At 37.9% G+C, this 18474-nt stretch overlaps 1 protein-coding gene across 4 annotated transcripts; it reads right to left on the reverse strand.

Moving 5' to 3' along the window:
- Positions 1-1362: 1362 nt before the first annotated feature.
- Positions 1363-12398, reverse strand: LOC117300928 (ubiquitin carboxyl-terminal hydrolase 37-like). 4 transcript variants are annotated; one of them, XR_004520243.1, is made up of 7 exons: positions 12346-12398; positions 11005-11136; positions 8018-8356; positions 5984-6137; positions 4942-5120; positions 3305-3413; positions 1363-2339 (listed from the first exon to the last, which is right to left on the reverse strand). XR_004520243.1 is itself a non-coding variant. In XM_033784793.1 (3 exons), exons 1-3 carry the CDS (start codon positions 12357-12359, stop codon positions 8266-8268), a joined length of 237 nt encoding a protein of 78 aa, XP_033640684.1. In that variant the 5' UTR covers positions 12360-12392; the 3' UTR covers positions 8154-8265. The 4 variants fall into 4 exon arrangements, 1 of the variants encoding a protein (XP_033640684.1); XR_004520244.1 differs by lacking the exon at positions 5984-6137; XR_004520245.1 differs by lacking the exons at positions 5984-6137; positions 8018-8356.
- Positions 12399-18474: the final 6076 nt, after the last annotated feature.

Here is an 18474-nt window from a genome sequence, read left to right on the forward strand (position 1 = left end):
TTGTGGACATAAATCTAATTGGAAAACATGTTTTAAAATTATCATTCACACTATTTGCCTCAAAACTGCAAAGTTTTCCATTTACTTTGTGAACTAAAATGTCTGCTAATTTGAGGAGTCCAGAATAATCTTCAACAAAATGGCAGCCTGTACTGTTAGCTCAAGAAGGGCATAACAAGAAAACCAAACAATTTTAAGGTATATTTATGTGTGGGTCATTTTTTTTCAAAAATCGAAAAATCATTCCAACCATGTAGGCCTATTCTTTCCATAGCAAGAACTTCCTATAGCACAAAACACCAAACCCAAATGCAACATGTCCCTTTAAGCATGTGAGGTAATTCAACATTAAAAAGTCAGGCTCAGTACTTATTATCAAACCTTGTTGAAAATTCATCACATCTCAAATTTCGATCACATTGTCATCAAAACCTTCTCCAAGAGAAACATTGCTGTTAGATTTAACGCTTTGGACTATGACATTATTTGTTACATGTACATGGGCAATTATATCCACACTAATGGGCAAAAAAGTGCGACATGGAAAGGGAATGTTGGATAGTCACAAAATTCAGTTTGTTGTCATGTATTTTGGTCTGTGTACATTCAGAAGCAGATGAGGATTGTGGTTAACAAAAAAAAGGTGCCTGTCTTACAAAGTTATCCCTTTGGTCCATTAGTGTGGAATTGCCCACATGTATGATATGAATATGGGCCCAGTTAAATAAAGCATAAAAGCAAAACAACTTGCTCAGCACAGAAAAGTATTGCTTCACAGAAACAGGTTTCCACCCAAAATAACATAGCAAATAAGTTTGTCAAGAAGTGTTTTCTGCATGCCTAACAGCTTTATGAAATAGGGCCTTGGTTGGAAACATGTTTTGGAAGTAGTGTATAATTATCAACACTAAAAGGTGCCTTAAATCTGTGTGGTTTTCCTTATACTTTGTGTTTTGTGGAGTCAAAAATTCATTTTACTTTGTGAACTAAAATAGTCCGCCATTTTTAGGAGTCCACAATTTGCTTCAACAAAATGACAGACTATGTTACTTCAAGAGAGTATAAAAAGAAAACCAAACAATTTCCAGGTACATGTTAATCTGTGTGGATCATTTATTTATTTATTTTAAAACATATTTTCAACCATATCCATTTCACAGCAAGCACTTTTTAAAGCCCAAAACAGTAACACCCCCATTTGAAAGCGACGTGTCCCCTTTAGGCATGTGGGATAATTCAACAATAAAAAGTCGTACTCGGTACTTTTTATCAAACCTTGTTGAAAATTCATCACATCTCAAATTTCAACAATTTCAATCACATAGTCATCAAAACCTTCTTCAAGAGACACATTGCTTTTAAATTTGTGTGTAATTATCAACACCAAGGTGCCTCAAAACTGTGTGGTTTTCCTTTTACTTTGTGGAGTCAAAAATTCCATAATACTTATACTGTGCACTAAAATAGTCTGCCATTTTGAGGAGTCATGAATTTGCTTCAACAAAAATGGCAGGTTGTGTTATAGTTCAGGAGGGTTACAAGAAAATACAAACGATTTCCAGGTATATTTTTGTGGAAAATTATTTTCTAATTTCAATCATATTGTCAGCAATTTCACGAAGGGCCAAAAAAGCAGCTAAATATGTCTTTTTCGAGAAATCCACATTTTAAGTTTAGCTAGTTTTGAAACTACTAGTTGGTAGACTATTCAAAATTTAATCTCAGAATTTTTTACATGTCAGGGAAGAAGTGATCCTAAAAACTGTGAGGTTTTCCAAATACTTTGTGAACTATGATGGTCTGCCATTTTGGGGAGTCAAACTACTGTTTCAACAAAATGGCAGATCATGTTAGTTCAAGACAGCCAAGGAAAACCAAACAATTTCCAGGTGTATTTGTGTGGATCATTATTTTCTAAATTTAAAACATCTTTGGATGACAGTAATTTAAGAGCGGCATATAGGGTAGAGACATGGGCCTTCAGTGATACATGTAGATGTTCATCCATGACTGCACAGAGATTTCTGGCTTTCGTTGAGTGGTTTCACATCACCAAATGTGATGGAAATGACTGGAAGTGGCTGTTGTGAAAATCTTGATGTAAAATGAAGAACCAATGCTTTGCAGCATTAAGCATCATCTTGTTTGCAGTGGCTCTTTGGTGAATGTCCTTGATGCATGCATTGAGTTTCATTAGTACAGTGTTGCAGTCTGGCATAAACATGTGTCCGTGGTCGCCTCATGCTCACATTGTAATGGGGCCGCATTCCTGGAGTCACCCTCCTCATCACCTGTTCTCTTTCAATCTCTCCCAATGTGGAGAAGATATTATCAAAGTACTGCAAGATAATCAAAGAAAAACAAATAACTAGTAGAAATAATTATTGGTTACCTCACCTCTGTAGGTAATCGAGACTTTCCACCCCCTCAGCTTTATTATGGAAACATAATGAACTTACTTCTGTTTTGTGTTTTAAAAAAAAGGTATGAGTTCACTCTTTATCGTAAAACCTTGGCCAAGGCTAAGGATGATAATCTAATACTAATAATTTACCATTCGGACAACTTCTCATTGAGCCAAATACAGTGATGGCAACCTGCTCCATCATTTGTAAATTAAGGACATAGGTCTGGAATCCGGAATTACACAATATCCCCCAGAAAGGGAGATTAAAGTACCCTCCATATATTTTCATGAGGGATTTAAAGCATAGCATGGTATAGGTGCCTGCCTAGCCTGTGCATGCAGCACAATAGATTTCCCGGTTCAAATAATATGGTCAACTGACCATAAAAAAAATGGATACTCTGAGTTGTTCCGGGCGTTTATAAGTCGGCCAACATAAGCTAGTTTGAATAAGATTTTACTTTTTTTTTTATACACCATCAGACATGGTTAAAATAACGAGAATGTATGGACAAAATTGCACAGTTTTCGCATGGGGCACTTTCGTAATATTTGCAGGATCTACATGCAGATTTGACATGGTTGTTCTGATGCAATTAACTTTGATCAAAGGTTTTATATAAACACCATCAAAATACCTTCCCTATAGCATCTGCACTCAGGCCTGGAATAACATGCTTGCTACGGAGACCATCGATCTCCATTGCCCCATGTATTGGCCTTGGTGCCTTCAAAAGTTTCCCACTGAAGTGCCCTTTGCAAAATGCAAATGGCCTTGCCCTTCCAACATGAAATTCCAGGCCTGCTCATGAGTCGGTCTACACTGCTGCCCCTTTCAATGTTCGATTTATCTTTTACATAAGGATTTGTTGTGATAATAATTCTGAGCAGTATTACCTGAGCATCCCTTGTCTCTAGGCAACATCTGAGCAGAACACAAACAACTAAAGAGGTTTTCCATCATCTCATTTTCTTATGTGCTTGTCTTGTCATTTCTCTTTTAGACCTGTAAAGAAAACAATTTTGGGTTGAAAAACAAAATTGAGTAGAGTGGGACTCGAACTAACCACCTCCAGATTAACGTGTAGACATTTCTACCAACTGTGTCATATATGATCCCTGGCTACACGACAGTTTAAAACGATGTATGTACAAAATAGGGACACCGACATAGGTCTAGATAGCTCAGTTGGTATAGAGTGCTGTCACATTAAAGGAACACGTTGCCTTGGATCGGACGAGTGGGTCTATAAAAAGCGTTTGTAACCATTTGTTATAAAATGCATATTGTTGGAAAGATGTTTTAAGAGTAGAATACAATGATCCACACATATTTGCGTCGAAGTTGCATGGTTTTCCTTTTACTTTGTGAACTTACACGGTCGGCCATTTATGGGAGTCCAAAATTTGACTCCCATAAGTGGCCGATGGTGTTTGTCGACGAGGTATGAAGAAAACTACGAAATTTCGAGGCAACTTTGTGTGGATCATTATATTCTACTTTTAAAACATCTTTCTGATCAATGCATTTAATAACAAACGGTTACAACACTTTTCAAAAACCAGCTCGACCGATCCAAGGCAACGTGCTCCTTTAATCCATTTATTAAAAACATTTATGTTTAAAGTACATGGGTGTCAAATTGCCTGTGTTTCGATGCAAAACATTTCAAATGAATCATGCTTTTATATGATGACCTAAAACTGTATGCAATTAGCATTCCGCAAGATTGAAAAACATTGAGAGGGGACCAGTAGCTCTATCTTGATGCATCTTTTTACAGTACGCTCTGTATAGTCTTCACCATAAGATGGATCAATCACAGGATTAACTTAAATATGCAATATAGGATATTTCAAAGTTACACTTCAAGGGGTGTGTTTTGGCGACAGTAACCAATACAAATTTTGATTATTGGCCTGTGATTAACCGTTGGCTAATTCAACCAAAAAAATTATTGGTTACAACCGCCAAAACGCACCGCTGGGGTTATGATCGCACAAGGCATTCTGATAAAGAAAAACAGTGAAATCATTCAATTGGTGACAATGAAACACCCTGAATATATTCATGCATACCTACAGACATTATTGGTTGGCACACACCATAAAGTTGGGCACTAGCCAGTCGCAGAAACGTGGCCATAACATGCCACAACAAAATCATTAAAATGAAAACTGTTTTAATTCTGGACGCAAATCTCAAATACAGGAGTTCAGTAAAACTTTTTTGTTAGCGATACTGGGCCCAATTTCATGGCTCTACTTACTGCAGAATTCTGTGCTAACGATCACGATTCTCTGCTTACGAGCAAGCGCCGAGTTTCTGCCCTAGCCTTGTAAGTGTAGAATGCCTAGTAACAGGGCGTACGCACGCGCAGAAGCCAAAATTAACCGCTAACCCGTGAAATACGCGTGCTGTAACCTCCGTAACCTTGATTCTGTCCTTACAGTAAGCAGAGCCATAAAACTGGGCCCTGTCGTAAGCTAATTTATTTAAAGATAGAATAACAACAAACTTGACTGCAACTTACCATGTGTGTATTGCAGGATGATGGCAAATATTTCACTACAGTAAAGCTTCTATGGCACTTTATGTACTCGTGTCTCTTCAGCAGTCTCTTCAGCAGCCATTTCAGGGGAGGCCTTGCAGGTGGGCTGCCTCCCCACACATCTTCCTGCACATCTCAGAGTGTCATCTTCTCAAGGATTCCTACAAGTAAAACAAAAAAAATATTGGGATTGAGCAAAGAAAAAAATGCCCAGTCTGGTTACCTTGAGGTTTATTATTTGATAAGTAAAATAAATAAAAAATACAACACATGATAAAACAACTTATTGACCCAAACGACATGATGTCATAATAATATTTGTAGTAATAACTAGTTCTTATATAGAGCACATTTCACAATAACCCTCTCAAGGCGCTTTACATTATTGCATTGGTCAATTGGCCATAACATTCTTTTAATCTGTCTCAGCTCCCTTGGGGGTATACAACCTGGGCAACCCTATGCTCTAAGGGCTTTTCATACACAGTATCAACCTCTACCCTAGCTGGTACCCACTTATAGTGTCCCGACCGGAATTTGAATACACACTCCGATGACCTAACCACCAGAACTTAAATTTGATGATCAGGAAAATCTTTGTTGCGCCATTTTGAGAGTGTTGTACAATGAATTTCTCCATGATTGTGCAGTTAATGAACATATTAGGTGACACTCAATCCATTAAACAGATTTTTAAATGCCTACCATAAAATTCATATGCAATTTTACTCCCATAATGGCAAATGCTGCAATCAGCAGCCTTAAATGACAATGACGCAGTGGGTCAAATACTCATTTTCATTACTAAAATTATTTGAAATTTTTGGCAATTTCAAATATTAGTGAAATGTTTTTCAAGTAACAGAGCCTTATCCCAAGCCCAGGCGGGTTGCTGGCAAAAAATTAATGTCCACATAAAAACATTCTGACTTTCTCAAACAGAAACTTTCTTCCTATTCAAGGTATTAAACCTGCCTTGCTAACACAAAAAATAAACTTGGAGGGGGTTGGGGGGACATCAAACCTTTTTCAATTCTTCTTCCTCAAGCCGCAACCTCTCATCTGCTTCTCGCTTTTTTCTCTCCGACTCTTTTTTACTCATCTCTAAGACTTTTTTGTTCTCGTCACCGTCTGAGTCTGTGTTACTTTCCAGGAGAATGGTTTGCCTTGGTTGTTTACTGCCACAAAGAGTGAGGAGAAAAAAAAATCAATTAACAAATTGTCACATGTTTTGTTCTCAATTTATATTTGGTTTACTGTAACACCATGTGTATAATCTACTTACTGGTTACATGATTACATTAAGTTGAGAAATTGTCTTGCTATATATTCTACTACCGCAATTGTTTGCATATTGTCAGGTAAGGGTTGAAAACAAATATATTAAACTCCATATTATACATATTTAACCTATTTATCATTTACAAAGCGGCAATAAATTCACCAACAGTGACACCACAGGCCAAAAACAAAAATCGGATACAGTATAAAGGTATTAAAAGTGAAGAAAACTTAATAAGCAGTGGTATCAATGTAATGTGACGTCTAACCTTACACTCTAACTAGGCCTAATTGCGGGATAATGATGTAAAAGCTCCTATTCTAATCTAATTGATGAGCTAATACACTCAAACTATAGTATCAATAATAATACCAGACATTTATATGGCAACATTTGCGCAACACAAAACATAAAACAATAAACAAATATACACAAAGCAATTGTTACAATAGAAAGCAAACTACGTATACGAGTCTCAAAACAACATTGATAAAGAGGCACAAGACATACCAGCCGTCGATTTCACAAAACTCTTCCTAACTTAAGACTAATCCTAGGACTTAGGACGAGTCCCAAACCTGCACTGTAGCATGCAGACCTTTACATTTATCCTAAGTTAGGACGAGTTTCGTACTAACTCGAGATAAGACGAGTCCTAACTCTTTGTGAAATCAACCCCAGGCATGTTAGTATTAACTATCCATGACAAAAATGAGGAAAAGAGAAAACCAGGCAAGAAAAACAGAAGAAAAGATAATATTCCTGTACTTTTGTACACAGAAAGTGAAATATAAAGGAGGAAAATCAAAACCCAAAAAGAGGAAGTCATCTGAAAGGACAAAACTTAAACATATAAGAAGTCTGCAATGGGTTTTTAATTATAAAAATCATCTGGAAGATAACAATGAATGAAAAATGCATACATGTTTCAATATGAGGGTGACAGATAAAAGCATCCATTTAAATAGTATTGAGGGAAAAATATGTTTATAAATTTACAAACCAAAATAAGAAACATTTTATAAACAAGAAATCAAATGACATGTGCAGGCATTTTACATAAATTAATGCCTTATCAACGTTCAACAATATTCAAACAAAAGTATACAATATGAACAACGATCAATTAAAACCACAATTTTAAGTCTTGTAATGTACATGTATAATATCAAATAATAAACCCCAAGGGAAACCGATCAGGTAAATTTTTTTAATGATTCCGGGAGCAGGATTTGAACCAACGAACTCCAAATTAACGTGCCAGCACTCAAGGCCTTATACTTCACGAAAGGTAACGAGGGTGATTGCCCCTCTGGTCATTGCCTTTGAAATGCTCCAGTAATTTACAATTTCCACATAAGGGGAAACCATTACCAAGGGAAAAATGCCTTGGTGCCGGTGCCCTTTCACAAACAAAGCATACAGGCCTGCTAACCCTGTGTTGGCGGGCTCTCCATTTTGTCAATATCTTAGTTCAGGGTGCCATGTATTATTGTTTCTACTATATTACCTTCCAGTATGCACTAATAATCCAATCAAACCAGAGTGTGATATCAGGCGATAACCCAATCACAGTTTTCATATTGCACTCTGAGTATTGTGAGTGTCAATGTATCACGCTTCGCATACGGTCAGTGCAAAAGTTACATTCTGAACTTTGCATGGCAACACCAAAAACAAAAACCCAACCTAACCTCATTGACTTGATTAGGCTGGTAGATAAATAGTTATTGAGTGACATGAAATCACATCGATGATGAGAAAATATTTAAGTACCTGTTGTCGTCATAGTTCAGCCTCTTCCTTGAGGGCGCAGTGGGCGTAAAACTGAAGCGTGAGGGCTTAAACGACTCGCTCCTTGCAGACCAATTAGATTCCCTCGTCGACGGGGCTGTGAGGGACAACCTTTGAGTTCTCTCGGCATTGAGTTGTTGTGGCCTTGGAGATGACGTCCCGTTGACTAATGACTTTGGGAGAGAGGTTGGACTCTGGGTTTCCTTGGTGCAGTGGTAGTGGACGGACAATTACCTGGGTATGAGGATGTGACGACGGAGCTTGGAGTACTGGAAGGCGTCAGCGTCAAATTTGTAGCGCTTAAGATGAATGATAATTACCCTGAAAGAACAAGATAAATTGCCCCACTATCAAGTCCAGAAAACTCATTTGGTTTGACAGGTCGGACAGAGGTGATGAATGATCAAATAATCAAACAAGGACAGGAGAATACATGTTGGGAAAATGTTTTCTGTAAGCTGATTGGTTTGCTCTGCGATTTATTGGAAAACAATCAGTCACCACTTATAATTTATAACGGTTGCAGAAGTTAAGAATGACTCGAGACATAGTACTTGCGATCTTCATTGTCCGTTTGTAAGGTTGCGGTTTTTGGAAAGGCGAGAATGAAAGACATAACATGTCTGATTGAAAACCATTGGACCAATTTGCATTCGAAAGCTTTGTAAGTGACAATGATGAATTTAAACAGGTTTACGAAGACAAATTTATCAATTCTTTAGAAAAAAAAGTGAAAATGAAAGACAGCACTACCTTTGATTGAGCACCATTGGACCAATTTGCCATCAAAAGCTTTGCAATTGATGATAAATTGAAAAAGGTTTTCTGAAGACAACTCTTATACCAATTTATCATTACTATTGACAACATGAAATTCTCAGCAAGGAGGAAAATGAAGGTAAAAAAAACAGGGTTTGCTGTTCTGTTACTTCGATTACCTAGGATTATACTAGGATAATTGCACAGTGGTAACAGTTGGTGGAAAAAAAACAATACACAGATGGACATCAGGGCATGAAAAAACATGCACAAACACCAATGAACAAAGGTATTTAAAAAGGCAAGACATATATGTATATACATAAATCCTCAATCTAGGTACAAAATAGGGCTACTATAACCCAATATAAAAACAATATTTTGTAAATGACAAAAATAAATAATTCTTCAATATTATCAATCTTTAAAGACATTGGCACTCATATTGGGTTTTGTCCATTAAATACTGATTTATAGGCAAAAATATAAAGAAATATACACCAGACCTGCCAACCTTGTAAAAAAAAATTGAGTACCACATTATCGCAGCGGCATAAGCCAGATCGCCCAGTGCACGTCGGCATATGGCACAATGCTTACGGTCAGTCAGCAAAAACCATGGACCACGTCATTTAGATGAACCATTCATTTAATGTAATTATATATCATATTCACACAAAATACAGGCTACTTCATAAAATTAAAAAAAGGTGTATCATGATATCAGTGTTTATCTTAGGGTGGTTTGTGTGGCCTTTTCTGACTTTTTGTGCTCGTGACCTTAAAAGTCTGGAAAAAAAATGAAAAAGAAATAACCAGTTGACTGGAAACTATGTTCCAAATGCCTAGATCAAGGATTTAAAACTGAAGGGGCAAATATTTTTTTTTTTTTTTTTTTTTTTTAATATCACAAAAAAATTGGCCAGGGGTTTCCCTATGGGCGGTGAGCCCATTTTCACATATTTCTGATCCATAACATATATTAATTTCATTGACAAGCTCTGTTGAACAATGTTCCTAAATCAGTAGTAACTTAAACTCGGCATGCAAATATTATAACTTGGTATCCAGCTTTGGTTGCCCAGTAAGCGGACAAACGAAAGCCCACCGTAGAGTTTTCCAGTTCCACTTCAATTCAGGCATGCTTCAATTCATCATTTGTTTCCCTTATCAGGCTTATACAAAGATTACAGGCCATTAATTTCCCATTATTCTCCCCAAATTCTCGGGAGTTGGGAAAAATCGTGACGCAAATAATAACATGACTACCTCCTGACCTAAACTGCTGCCGCTCTTTGAGTGAGATGTCTAAATCAAATTAAGTGTGTGGACTGCCGACTGCATGTGCACGCGTGCATTCTCTTTTTTTCCGGGTGAAGGAGTACTTTTTCCCCCATCACTGACACTTCGCCTTCGATCGGCGTCCATGTTGCATAGTAGGGACTTTTCGTTTTCGACGACGGATGGTTCTGCGACGGGTAAGATGACATTTGGCGTCATCTGCGCATGCGTCGGCTTTGAGGACGGGAGCCCTCAATTTCTACAACAGTACTTTGGATGATTCTTCGTTGTGCTGAAAACGACAACGTTTAGGTGAACAACCGTCGCAGAACCATCCGTCGTCGAAAACGAAAAGTCCCTAGATATAAACACACGGCGACGCCGAACGAATTCGAGCCGAGTTGTGTGCACGTACATGTACATCCATGCATAAGGCTGTACATGTACTATACCAGGTTGACCGAACTGGTATGCGCCATTCCCACCCCCTCTGTTACGCATTGGTTCATTAGTTTTCCAGCGGGAGTAAGAATTTTAAAAATAATTCTAAGCACAACCTCTTTTTTATCGAAGCGCATAATGATCACTCAGATGTGGGGTGTTTTTGATCTGTTGTTTTTGCACTTGGGGTTGAACGAATAACAGTTGATTAAATTGAGAACAAAATTGTCCGTTCGTGCTGCAGTTTTAAAACACCGCGATTTAGATTTAGCCTTTTGCGTACATTCTGCAGCATATCTCGTACCACCGTAATCAGGGGTGAAAATGCGTGCATGGTACGCAAAATGCGTACAGGTTGGCAGGTCTGATACACTATAAGTCACATGTCAAAGTTCAGCTGAGTGCACTGCCTAGTTGTTAAGAAAACAGCAACAAACAGCTTCCAATCAGCATCACAAAAAACACATCCCAACAAAAACTTCTATTACCTTGGTAGCTTAGTGAACTTATGCGTGACTATAGCCTGCTTGCAGTCACATTCTCCGCAGGCATACTCTATACCCTCCTCTCTGAAGAACTGCTCCAGCGCCGTCTGGATCGACCCGATCGGGTTAGAATGACTGAAACATGGACCAATAATAACAATCGTTAATAGGAGTCCCTAACCACCGGTTCTTTTCGGAACCAACACTAGTCACATAGAGATATTCACATGTTGTCACCGCAAACCTCTCTAAGTTAGGCCGTGTTCGAATTGGCGACTTCGGCTACGGCCATTCTTCAACACTGACAGACGCGCTGATCTAGCCGTAGCTGTAGCCAAAGTCGCCAATTTGGACACGGCCTTATACCTCAACCTGGATCGACCCGATAGGGTTAGAAATACTGAAATATGGAAAAGTTTAAAACAATTGATACAAATATTGAATTGTGACAATTAACATTTTAAAATTTAAAAAGTATGGCAATGAATTTACTTTTATAGAGAAGGAAACTTCTCCAAAAATCACATTAGTTTTGTTTCCTTTTGGTTTTATTAAAAAATACCAAACAACAAGTCCGGTAACAATTTTTCAGTTTACAAAAAGTGACATCAAGAGTTTATGATGTATATTAGAATAATTTAAAGATAAAACATTAGTCATTAACAATTAAAAATTATAGAAAAAGCGATAGATAAGATATATAAATGCATTCGCTAACACAGAATTATTGAGGTGCAGTCGAGTCTGAGTGAAGTCCAGTTTACCTTGTCATGTGGGGAAAAAAATTCTGACATTTGAGAACTTTGAGGCAGAGCCGAAAGTAATCCAAAAAGGAGAACATTCTCAATACATGTACAGATTACAATAGATATATTGCCTTGGATCTCGTGCTTAAAAAGACATTCAAAATACACAATATATCGTTCAAAATTAGGGAATACATTATGACATTAACAAGATCTCCTGTACTGTTTTTAACACTCCAGTAACATAGCACACAATTATAAAAATACAATGCACAATACAGGACACAATAAAACAGTCACTTAAAGACTAAAGGAAACAAATGTCAGCACAACACCCGCACTAGAAGCAGCCCAACAAATCACATCGTCTCAGGAATAACATAAAGGTTTATATACAAGATGCGAAAGTATCTTATATACAAGAGTTCTAGTATAATATCATAGCATAATATCAGAACCCTCCCAACTGAATGTTATGTGGCCACAAAACGGGGAGGAATACAAAACGGAAAAAATATTTTAGAACTTTGTTGAGCCAGAGCCGAAAGTAAAAAAAAAAAAAAGAGTATTCTCAAGAGAGTAAAAATGATTGCCAAACCTCCTTCTGGGCATGTCCAGCGAGAGATCGTAGAATTGTTCCGCCTTGGTCACAACCTCCCTGCACTGCTTGCAGGTGATAGAGTGCATGACTTCAAATTCAAAGTTCTTGACAATCGGGCAGTCGTGCGGATAGCGAGACCTCAGTTTCATTTTATCATCATCCGTCCCTGGGGTCTCGTCCAAGGGGGAGTTTAGCGCCCTCTTGTTGGCCCTTTCGGTGTCGTCTTTGAGTTGATCCAGGCACTGACAGAGGAACTCTTGCGCATCCTAGAAATGCAGAGGTTTAAAGACAATGGACATGTACTGTCCTCCTTGAGGTGTTTGAAACCAAAATTAGACAGCCAGCCAAACTCCATTAATAATCGACATGAGAGTCAGGAAATAGCCTCCAAGCTCCTGTAGTGATTTATTCAAGCTGGGGGTATATGACGTCAGTGATGAACAAGGAGTAAAACTGTAATACTACAAGAATAGGAAAACTATAATGACTACATGTTGTAACGAATGGCTAAAAGAATGCTGAAGCCAAAATGCAATAATACACAGAACTAGACCTCACACAAATGGAAAATTGGGCGTGACCCGTGCAGTAAAAACCCACATGCATATCCCCTTAACCAGAAACGATATGTAAGCTAAATGTGAACACAAATCCCATGAATTAACGAGGCCTAAATACCCACAAAAACACCCTTTGAAGTCCAAAAACAAGGCAAGGAAAGCTATAAACTTACAGGCAATGCTTCTCGTAGGCGTTATCTGAGAAGGCAGTAGATTGGGATGGATTAAACTAGTCACAAAGTGTGAAAATGTCGGAACAAACTTTTGACGGAAAATTGACAAAACGTGATTCGTTGAATGAATGAACTTGTTGGCAATAGAGGGCGCAATTTAAAAAACGGATAGATGGATCCAGAATAGGACACTATTGGTAATTGTCAAAGACCAGTCTTCTCACTTGGTGTATCTCAACATATGGATAAAATAACAAACCTGCGAAAATTTGAGCTTGATTGGTCGTCGGAGTTGCGAGATAACTATGAAAGAACAAAACACCCCTGCCATACGTAGTTGTGTGCTTTCAGATGCTTGATTTCAAGACCTCAAATTCTAAACTTGAGGTCTCGAAATCAAATTCGTGGAAAATTACTTCTTTCTCGAAAACTACGTCACTTCAGAGGGAGCCGTTCCTCACAATGTTTTATACTATCAACAGTCTCCCCATTACTCTTTAGCAAGTGAGGTTATATGCTGATAATTATTTGGAGTAATTACCAATAGTGTCCACTGCCTTTAAGAGTTGGTTGGATTACTTTGTTGTAGTGCATGTCCTTTTGACAATATTCTATTGTCACGCAGAAGTTTTGAGGCAGTTAAGTATGGCACCACTGCTCATTTAACAACAATTATGGCAAGATGCATTTCGCAAATACCACTGCGCAAGCGCAGACTGTTGAATGAGGTGCATCAGTGGGATAGATATGGATACAATTTGATCACCAGCTAGACCACTATGCACCTAATTCCAAGCTTTACGCACGCACCCCAGTATTTGCGAAAAGGTGTTTTACTCTGATATTCGTATCGACACTCCGGCAACCAAATGTACTCTGAGATATTAACAACACTCTAGCAAGAAACAATGTAATACTCAGCAATATTAATGGCTCTTTAATATTAGCCTTTCATAAGCAACCTTTACAAAAAAAAACGTACAAGTGGGAGTGGAATTCATATACCTTATTAATAAAAAACGGAAAAGGTTTGACTATAATAATCTGCTCTTCAATAACCTGCCGGCTAATCTGGATTATACAAAGTAGGTGGAACCTGATAGAGCTTGATTGATTGATTGATTGATTGATTGATTGATTGATTGATTGATTGATTGATTGATTGATTGATTGAATGATTGGCTGATTGATTGATTGATTGATTGATTGTACAATAACCCAGGTCAGCTTGATTTTCTCTGAAGCAGCACCATTAACATAATGCAGATTTGATGACTTACGTGTTGCATAAATCCAGAGAATCGAGCTGCCGTTGTGGAGATAGCTTGCTTCACTTTACGTACACCCCAATGCTCTCCGCTGAGTGATTGCTCTGCTTGGCGCATAGCAATTGAGCTAAGGCCCTGTAACAGTAATCGATATATCAATACTTATGAGCAAGATCACAACACCTAAAACAAAAGAATTTTGACAGGGAGATTCATAACAGTCACAAAACTTCACAAAATTGTCCGTGTTAACTGCTTTGCAGAGCAAACAGGGGTTGCCCTCAACTTTTTTTTCAACTGGCCAGCAGGACCAGTTGGCTTGATTTTTTACTGGTCCGCCAGGTTTTTGACTGGTCCGTCAATTTTTTATGTTATTTTTTGTTTAACTAATAGTATACTGTTGTACCAACTGCTCGATTTCCGATCTTCGCTATTTCAAAATTCAACATGAATTGCAACGTCAACTTAACTGCACTGGAAGCCATACTTTATTTATGTGTACCAAGTTATTGTGTTCGTAAGGGGGCTCATTAATGTTAGAGATTTTTTTCTTTAAAAATGTAATGACAATGTTATTAAAATTAATTTAAAAACAGGTCAAATTATTTGTCAGAGCAAAATTTAAAATGTCTTCATTTAGGTAGTTTTTTTTAGTCCACGGTTAATTGTAAGCACTCGACATAAAAGTATTCCTAAGTAAGAAGAACTTTTTTATGAAGAAAACAAAATAGTGTTTTTACTATAAAAAAAAAACCCAACCCAAAACACTTTAAAACCGACTGTTAAAATATCATTAACTTGTTATGTACTGCCTTCAAATCTACTGTGGGGGAGGGTTACGTGCGATCGCTCAAGTTATTTTATCATGTATAAACATTGCCTATTATTGTAGTTTTTTAAAACGGATTTCATGTCTAAAAGATGCAAGTACTGCTTCAAACCTCTTTATTCAAGTACATTTGTAGCAGCAGGTTTGGGGAGTTGTTACATATAAGAGTGGACTAACCACTGGGACCTGGTTGTTTATATTTTCATGTTTAAAAGATGCAAGCACTGCTTCAGACCTCTTTATTCAAGTACATTTGTAGCAGCAGGTTTAGTGAGTTGTTACATAAGAGTGGACTAACCACTATGACCTGGTTGTTAATATTTTCATGTCTAAAAGATCAGTACTGCTTCAGACCTCTATATTAAAGTTCATTTGTAGCAGCAGGTTTGGGGAGTTGTTACATAAGAGTGGACTAACCACTGGGACCTGGTTGTTTATATTTTCATGTTTAAAAGATGCAAGCACTGCTTCAGACCTCTTTATTCAAGTACATTTGTAGCAGTAGGTTTGGGGAGTTGTTACATAAGAGTGGACTAACCACTAGGACCTGGTTGTTAATATTTTCATGTCTAAAAGATGCAAGCATATGCAAAATGACGTCATAAGGTCAATCTCGCTCGGGTATTCTCCAATGGGCCGAACCGCTGTGGAGTTTAGTATTCAGTGCCTTTCCCCTAATTATAGTGAAACAAAACTTGTGTAAACTAGACATTAGGGGTTTGTGAACAAACACAAAGCTGTTCTGTGTTCTTTTGCTTGGATTATGAGCTAAAATTACCAAGGAGTCTATCATTGAAAAAAAGAAGAAAATGCTGAATGAGTTATGGTGCAACTTCCGGTTGACCCGGAAGTAGAGGTCGACATGGGGTCATGGTAACCTAAGGCGAATCTCCAATGCCCAAGGAGTCTCTAACTGAGAATAGTTTGAAAATCGATATTGCCACACTTTGGGTTGACCCGGAAGTAGAGGTCAACTTGAGGTCACGGTTTTTCAAAATTAATCTCCAGTCCCCAAGGAGTCTTTAACTACAAACAGTCTAAAAAACGGCGGTTTACTTCTTGAGATATGGTGCTACAAAGATTTCCCAATTAAATATGCAAATATGGGTCACGTGGTTAATTAATTACGAGTTTTAACATTTTTGGGGGTCGGTGGTTTGATGTTTGATCTAGTACGATTTGATTTCACAGAACTCTTAACCACCAAACTCTGCGCTTATGATCACCATTTTCCGCTTACTGTGTTTTTCAAACATCATCGTGTCATGCATGCACACATGTTATGTTGGGCTAAAAATTAAGAAAAAGAAAAGGTAACACTATCGATATAAAGATAAGAATCTAACTTAAATATTACAAAAAGAAAAAAAATTAGTTTTTGGGGATAACAAAAATAATTTTCCCGTGCGCAGATTCGAACTTGCATGTGTCAGAGAAGTAAGCGCGACTGATGACCACTTGGCTATGAGGACCGATGCACTAACAGTGGGTTAACATGTATCTATATCAACAGAGGGGATTATGATCCGGCGAAAAAATTCTCGTGTCACGATTTTGCGAACATTGTCACTAAATATGAACTGCTCATGCCTTTAACTATTAAGTAGAGTTGAAATGTAGTATTAGATGCCTTTAGGTGTTTTGACGAGGACGTCGTCGTCGTCAAAAACCCCTATTCAATTACGCACGTTCGTCCACGCAGGACGCCACCTCGGACGGAGTCTAAATTTGACATTTTATTTTTTCACTCATTTCTCAAAAACTACAACACCACAGCAAGTAATATTTTAATGGAAGCTTTCAACTGTCATTATCTTCAAACTGTTGAAGTTTAGTGTAATTCTGTGGACACCATGGTATGTCGTCGTCGTCAAAAACCCCTATTTATATACGCACGTTCGTTAAACGAAAACCCTACACATTCGTGTGCAAAGTATATTGGTCCAGAACTCGGTTAGGAAACGAATAAAAAGACACTTCGCTGTGGTCCAGAACGTAAGTAGAAAAACAAGAAAAGGAGACTTGAGTAGACTCCTCTCAAGAAGTCACAACTCATGATAGGTACATACTGAATTGCATTTACCATAGAGAATGTTTAACAATACCATGGAAGCGACTGCATCCAGTTATATTCAAATGCGTAGACTCATCTCAAGAAGTCACAACTCATGATAGGTACATACTGTATGGCATTTACCAAATCTCCATATGTTTTGTACACGTTCGAAAACGCACTATAAATGACGTCATTGTGACGTCGTCCGTGATTTTAGGCCGGAATGCACATCTACAGTATTCCAGAAGTCTGAAACTGAAAAAACATTGACGATCGGGGGTACACTTTTGGAGATATGGTGCCAACAATGTTGACTAATTAAATATTCACCTCGCTGTAAGTGGCTAATTAATGAAGAATTTTTACATTTTTTACTTTAAGGTTAAAGTTTATGTTCTAAGCTCCAATTTAATATAGGATCTAACTCTTTCATATTTACGCTCTAGGATATCAGGCTTGCGGTATCCGATGAAATTCCTCGTTCTTAAAATCAACATCTGTCTATAACCTTGCGGATAAAGACAGGGGACCAGTAGGGCCTATCCTCTGATCAATGTTGTCAACGCACATCAAGTTGTAATTCAATGCAAACAGAGTCTTCGTGCTCCATTGATCTCTCTCACTATCGATGAAGTTCACTGCCCCAACTGATAACTATGCAGCTGTGGCTTCCAGCTTTTGGTTACGCTACACTTACACCACTGTCCTAAAACAATATTGTCCCCTTATCCCCATTGCCCATGTACAAAATACATTGCAATGTAGTGGTGCAACCCGTATGATGAATTCACTCCTTAAAAAAAAAATAGCTCGTACAATATCATCCTTGTAAAGATCACTGACGAGTGTTCGATATTGTGTAGCCTGAACATCTGACGTCATCACCCTTTGACTCAAGTGTTTTCAGGCTCGTAATAATTGCGCACAAAGAGATTTGCCATTGAACTTCGGTCAATCCCCGTCCATAGTCACCTTTCACCTACATTAATTTCACATGAAGGTACGCAGTCAAATCCCCAAGGGCCTACTTTACATTATAAAGCAAGTGCGCGTTCCAAGTTTTTCCAAATTGGACCTGGGTTGGCAAAAACTCGGGCTGTGACGTCACTGCAAAAGAAAGGTCTAATTAAGTTGATGTACAGACGTTACGGGGGTTACTGTTTGCAATTATTATAAGAAGATCAGGAGAGACGTTCATGAGCTGAATGAGATTGGTGGTGTTTGGCAGGCCAGATTTCAC

Source organism: Asterias rubens, chromosome 16 (genome assembly GCF_902459465.1).
Source record: "Asterias rubens chromosome 16, eAstRub1.3, whole genome shotgun sequence".
In the NCBI taxonomy this organism is placed as follows: domain Eukaryota; kingdom Metazoa; phylum Echinodermata; class Asteroidea; order Forcipulatida; family Asteriidae; genus Asterias; species Asterias rubens.